Source organism: Nematolebias whitei, chromosome 1 (assembly GCF_014905685.2).
Source record: "Nematolebias whitei isolate Nwh7 chromosome 1, NemWhi1, whole genome shotgun sequence".
Lineage (NCBI taxonomy): Eukaryota > Metazoa > Chordata > Actinopteri > Cyprinodontiformes > Rivulidae > Nematolebias > Nematolebias whitei.
Genome location: NC_056498.1, coordinates 6,728,770 through 6,735,265, shown reverse-complemented (window position 1 = coordinate 6,735,265; position 6,496 = coordinate 6,728,770). Strand labels below are relative to the sequence as shown.

General features: G+C 45.5%; 1 protein-coding gene across 1 annotated transcript in view; it reads left to right on the top strand.

The window, feature by feature from the left end:
• The first annotated feature begins 989 nt into the window (after nt 1-989).
• Nucleotides 990-6,496, top strand: part of LOC119414476 (FRAS1-related extracellular matrix protein 1) — a 19,069-nt gene continuing 13,562 nt past the window's right edge. The window contains exons 1-4 of the mRNA XM_037681569.1: nt 990-1,007; nt 2,312-2,406; nt 2,538-2,848; nt 3,803-3,999. Coding sequence (XP_037537497.1) covers nt 990-1,007; nt 2,312-2,406; nt 2,538-2,848; nt 3,803-3,999 — 621 coding nt within the window. The remainder of the gene's footprint in view (nt 1,008-2,311; nt 2,407-2,537; nt 2,849-3,802; nt 4,000-6,496) is intronic.

The window sequence follows — 6,496 nt, the reverse complement described above, 5'->3', positions numbered from 1 at the left end:
TGAATTATCATTTCAGAGTTATAAACATCTGTGAAACGTGCAGCAGTGAGATGGTTAATGGCCCGGCTACTACATGCAGGAACACACGGCTTAGGAGTTAGATGGGGGAGGGCGAACTCAAACCGGACTGGCATGTGGTCTGAAAAAACATTATCACCAATTTCAAGATTACTAACAGTCACATTACGAGTTAAAACAAGGTCCAGTGTATGTCCGCACTCTTGGGTGGGACCGTTTACATGCTGAGTTAAATTAAACGAGACCAATAAATCTAAAAAGTCCTTAACCAAGGGCTTCTCCTGACAGCACACATGCAAATTAAAGTCCCCAATAATGAAAACATGATTATATTTTGGTGTGATTTCAGCCAAGAAACCAGAAAACTCATTTATGAAATCCTTAGATCGAGGTGGGCGGTAGACGAGTGCAAATAACATTGGAGGCGAGTGGCCGAGTTCAAAGACGCTTAGCTCAAAGCTGGCATGGGAAACTGGGATGGGCAGTTGCTTACAGTCAAAAGTTGATTTGAATATTGTTAATAATCCACCACCGCGCCGGCCTGATGGCCGCGGGGCGTTAAAATACAGACAGTTTGCTGGCAATAATTTTGTCAAGGCGCTGGACTCACCCGGAGACTTCCAAGTCTCTGTGATGCAGAAAAAGTCCAACTCGAGCTCTTGGAAGTAGTCCCTGAGGATAAAAGTTTTGTTGGTAACAGATCTTGCTTTGATCAAACACATCCGGATACTGTCCGAAGTGGAACCAGCAGTGGTGAAGTTCGCGTGCATCAGTGGCCTAAGGTTTTCAATAACAGCCCCTCCGGGTCGGTCCGAGCTGCGCACCGGCTGACAACTCCCGTTGTTTACCTGGTCTGGGCACGTGGGAAGCTGGCGATGGAAACCATGACCACCAGCTGAAGAGGAAGATGCAGCGCGCACGGCTTTAAGTTTTACCAGCCACCCAGCACATTTTCCCCGGCATCTGTAGCGATGTCTCCGGGCAGGGAGGTGAGGAGCGCAGCAGAGGTAAGCTGGCACGTCTGCCAGCAGGGGGGGAGGGGGGGGGGGTCCAGAAGTGCACTCATATTCGCCCAAATAAGTGACATCGGGGGCAGAAAAACAAAGATTCAGAAGCTGTTGTCGGTCATACACCAGCAGCGAGTTTATGTCCCAGATAAAAAAAGAAGAAAACATGAATAATCCGAACACCATCAGCAGAGGTGGATTGCAAGCCATGTACACGGGCACCATCTTACCGGAAGTGTAAGATGGTAAAGATGGTAAAGTAATATAAAACTTTAAGCTACATAACTCTAGCTACAAACGGCAAAATATTTAAATTCAAGAGATATTCAATTCAATTCAGTTTATTTACATAGCACCAATTCACAACAAAGTTGTCTCAGGGCACTTTACAGAAACATTCACATACTGTACATAGAAAGGCCAATTAGTAAAGTTCTCTATCTAAGGAAGCCAGCAGACTCATTAAATCTAACAGTTGCTACATTTCCATGTAGATATTAGGTGTGTGGTGTCTACATTTAGCTACCTGCTAGCTACCTATTGCCTTTTGCATATACCAGACTTACATTCAAGTATGTATGTTGCTCGACCGACAGTAACAGCTGTTACCCCCAGGTCACTTTGAAATTTCGGTTGCTGTACCTCTTTTTTTTGTGTGGCTGTGAAATATAGTGGTGGCCATCTGACATTTTGAGGTGGCAACCCCATTTTGGAAAGGAAATATTTTTTGCCTGGATGTAGCCACACTCCAAAATGGAAGTCAGTACCTCACTTTATTTTTCAAGTTATCTTGCTCACAACATGGACGGAGGGAGGGTATTTCTAATTCTCCCTCTTTGCTCTGCAATGAGGAACAAATGACACCATGAGTTAAAAGCTTGAAAGTGTGTATTTGGAACGACTTTCAGTCACTACCTCTCCAAATTTTAACTTAATATCTGAAGAACTGACTCCACCCTCATTTGCTCCACCCTGGACTCTTGAACAAGGCCCTTAAGCCCCATCATCTGCTCCCCCGGGCACCATAGATAGCAGCTCTCTGCTCCACACAGAGGACTGTGGTAGCTCGGTGGTCTGTGGTTGTGTCAGGAAGGACATCCGGCGTAAAAATTATTGCCATGTCTTGGTGCGAGTTAGTTTGCTGTGGTGACCCCTGAAGAAGGGAACAGCTGAAAGAAGAAGAAAAAAATTCTTAAGAATTGACTGAATTATAGCCATTTTTGATTGCCTTAGCTGGTTTTCTGTGGCAGCCATCTTGAATAATCTTGACGTTTTTGTTTTTGTAGGTATTTGATTGCCATTTCCTGTCTGATGAGATCAAGTATGTCCACAATGGCTGTCCATTACTGAAGGAAGATATGGTCAAACTTCGTCTTTACAGGTACTCCACCAATTTATTTGTTAAATAACGTATTTTAAATGCTCTGGTCATTAGTTGCATTGATGTGTGCATGGTTGGTATTTGCTTTTTGAAAAAGGTCTGTGTTCATGTCATTATTTGTTGCTGACCAGGTTCACAGAGACGGATACATCTATAGAGGACTTTTCTCTCCATGTGGACATCATGGAGCCTGAATGCAGCATCATTAGGCTTGGGCCCAAATCACTTGAGGTCCCTGAGTTTTATGGACTCTCAGATGCCATTGATGGTAATGTGGTGTCCTTTCACTATGAGAGGAGATCTACTCTGAAATGCAGTATCCACCTCAGTCACCATGATTCCCACCTGCCTGCCCATGGTCAACTGGTCACAGGCGAACCAGACAAAGCTTCTAAAAGAGGAGATGAGCCAGAGAGTTTTATTTATCTGCGTCAGCAACTAGGTAACTAGTGATAATCACCTGTAAAGTTTCAACATTACAGAGCTGTAGTTTAACTGGTTGTAAATACAGTAACCCCTCATTTATCGTGGGTTTTAGGAACCACGTCCCCCCGCGATAAGTGAAAAATCGCGAAGCAGGGATACAGCAGTCCAAGTTCAAGTTGAGTTCAAGTTCAGTAAACTTTGTCATAACGTGCCAGGCTGTAATCACATCACTCATCACCTGTTACTCCCAATCTCCCTCCTTAAATAAACAGTTTAAATTTAAATACTGTAACATTTTAAATGAACAATCCATGCAGCATGGATTGTTCATTTAAAATATTACAGTATTTAAATTTAAATTGTAGAGAAGTGCAGCAGGACATCAACGGGATGTCACACTGCTTCAGCTCTGCAGCACGGAGCAGAAATGTACTTCTTGATCAATTACACTGAAACAACTGAACAAGTTCTAAAATAATTAAAAATAACTTTCAACACTTTTATATTTTGTGATTATGACGATCTTACAATGTGACATACTTTGAATTTTAAGTTGGAAGACAAAAGTCGATCGATGCATCTGGACAGCAAAGAGTTAACCCTTCATGAAGCTGATGAATCAGGAGAAATGTGTGTGCGTGGCAGAGAAGGAGATCAGCTGATCAGCTGCAGGAGGGAGCTTATCTTGCACTTGTGGGCTGCACACATGGTGCAAATCATTTTTAAAAATGTATTTTAAATAAACAACCCATGGCACATCCATCTATCAGTCAACTGTGTCATGTCCAATCTTACTTTGAAAAACCGTGATACAGCAAATCCGCGAAAAACAAACTGCAAAGTAGCGAGGGACTACTGTATAGACAAACAGGAAGCTGATCAGACTTTATCTGAATATCCAACAGAATATGAAATACATGAAAAGTGATGTCCACCTGGTGGTTTCCCTGCATTGTGTTCTCATTTTTAGATAATAAGGCCAGGGCCATGTGTAAGTCCGAGGACTGCCTGAAGGGACTGAAACTTGTCAAGTTCTCCAAAATTTCCTGTGAGGACTTTTTGCTGATGGGGTTAAAGTATCAGCACATGGATCCCCCATCTCCAGATGTGGATTACATTGCAATCAGACTGGACCTGAAGGACACCAGGAGTGGCAGCATTTACCAGGTAAACTGGATTCTTGCGTCATGGAGACAACACAACTTCAGCTTTATAGACTCAGCTGAGACATTTTAGGACTTCAGAGATAAAACTCTTTAATTAAATAGATTGACACTACTGTGGTGACAAGTTCCATCATCCTCTCATAAAACCATCCTTCCATCCATCCATTCTTCCATTCATTTTTGGTGCAGCTGAGTGGTTAGAGCAGTTGTCCTCTAATGCGAGAGCAGGGGGTTCGATTCCACCAGCAGTCACATGCTGAATTCGATTTAATTAAAAAATACTTTATTAATCCCAAAGGTAAATTAAATGTTGTTGCAACTCATCATCCTGGATTCATTAAAGAGTTGTTATAGATGCTGATGCTGTGGGCAGAAAGGATCTCTTGTAGCGTCTGTCTTACAGCAGATCTGAAGAAGCCTCTGACTGAAGACATTATTGTTGTATGACAGTCTGATGAAGAGGATGCTGAGGGTTGTCTATAAAGTTCTTCATTTTATGAAGAATCCTTCTTTGTACAATCATCTCCAAAGTTTCTATAGGAGTCCCCAGAACTGAGCCATCCTTCCTTATGAGCTTGTTGATCCTTTTGGTCACTTGCTCTGGTGCTGCTACCCCAGCAGATGATGGCAGAAAAGATGGCACTCTCTACAACAGACTTATAGAAGATATGCAGCATCTTGCTGCAAACACTGAAGGACTTCAGCTTCCTCAAGAGGTATAGTCTGTTCTGTCCCTTCTTGTAGATGGCTTCACTGTTGCATTTCCAGTCCAGTCTGTTGTCCAGATGAACCCCAAGGTATTTATATTTCTCCACCACCTCCACTTCTTCTCCCGTGATGGAAATAGGCTTAGACCTGTTCCTGTTTCTCCTGAAATCTACAATCATCTCCTTTGTTTTGTTCACATTCAAGATGAGATTATTGTTTCCACACCATGCCAAAAAGTGGTCCACCAGTTCCCTGTACTCAGCTTCTTGTCCATCTCTGATAAACCTGACCACTGCAGAGTCATCTGGATATTTCTTCAGATGACAGGAATCTGTTTTGTACTGGAAATCTGAGGTGTACAGAGTGAAAAGCAATGGTGAGAGTACAGTTCCATGTGGTGCTCCTAAGCTACTGACCACCTGGTTAGACACACAACCCTTCAGTCTCACAAACTGTGGTCTGTTTGTCAGGTAGTCTTTGATCCAGGTGATTGTTGAAGCCTCCATCTGAGTCTTCTGGAGTTTCTGACAAAGCAAATCAGGCTGGATTGTGTTAAATGCACTGGAGAAATCAAAGAACATGACTGTCACAGTGCGGTCTGCCTTTTCTAGATGACAGTGAGTTTGCTGAAGCAGGTGTATGATGGCATCTTCACTCCAAGTCCACGTTGATAAGCAAACTGCAGTGGGTCCTGATATGTGCTTGTTTGATTAGTCAGTTGGGCCAACATGAGTCTCTCTAGGTGTTAGGATTTGTGGTCAGGAGCAAACCCAGAGTGCAGAACAGGGACTCAACTTGGCAGAAATACAAAAATAGGAATTTAATGATAAATGAAAGTACAAAATAACAAGCTGACGGGGCAGCAAAACTTACATGAACATAGGAAGGAGGCACGGGAAACTCAGGAGGACTCAGGGGACACGGGGGACTCGAGGAACCAGGAAGACTCAGGGGAAGACACAGGAGACCCAACGAATACGACGCGACAACGAACAAGACAGAACCGATGGCTTATATACAGAGACGAGACGTGATAACGAACAGCTGGGACGAGACATGGGTGGCAACAATGGAACTAATGAGGGAGCACGAGGGAACACAGACACAAACCGGGCCACAGAAAAGTACCATCCCTACAGTACCCCCCCCCCCCCCCAAGGACGCCTCCAGGCGTCCCCAAAAAAAACCCCTCCCGAAGGACTTGGGCGGGTGGAGGGCGGCACTGCAAGGGTGGAGGGCCCGAGGAAAACGCGAGGACCAGAGAAAAAACACGAGGACCAGAGAAAAAACATGAGGACCAGAGAAAAAACACGAGGGCACACAAGGGATTTGGAGGGTCAAGGGATCGTCCCTAAGAGTCATTGTTCCGGCGGGCGGCCGGGAGGCTGTCCATAAAACCGGGCCAGGTCAGGGGGGCGGCCGGGAGGCCGTCCGAAACACAGAAACAGAGGGAACGCGGCTTGCGTCAAGGAGACCTGGGGAGCTGCAGCATGCGACGGAGAGACATGGGGAGCTGCAGCATGCAACGGAGAGACCTGGGAAGTTGCAGCATGCGGCGTAGGAGCCTGGAGAGCTGCAGCGGACAGCGTGGGAGCCTGGAAAGCTGCAGCGGATGGCGTGGAAGCCTGGAGAGCTGCAGCGGACGGCGTGGGATCCTGGAGAGCTGCAGCGGACGGCGTGGAAGCCTGGAGAGCTGCAGCGGACGGCGTGGTAGCCTGGAGAGCTGCAGCGGACGGCGTGGGAGCCTGGAGAGCTGCAGCGGACGGCGTGGGAGCCTGGAGAGCTGCAGC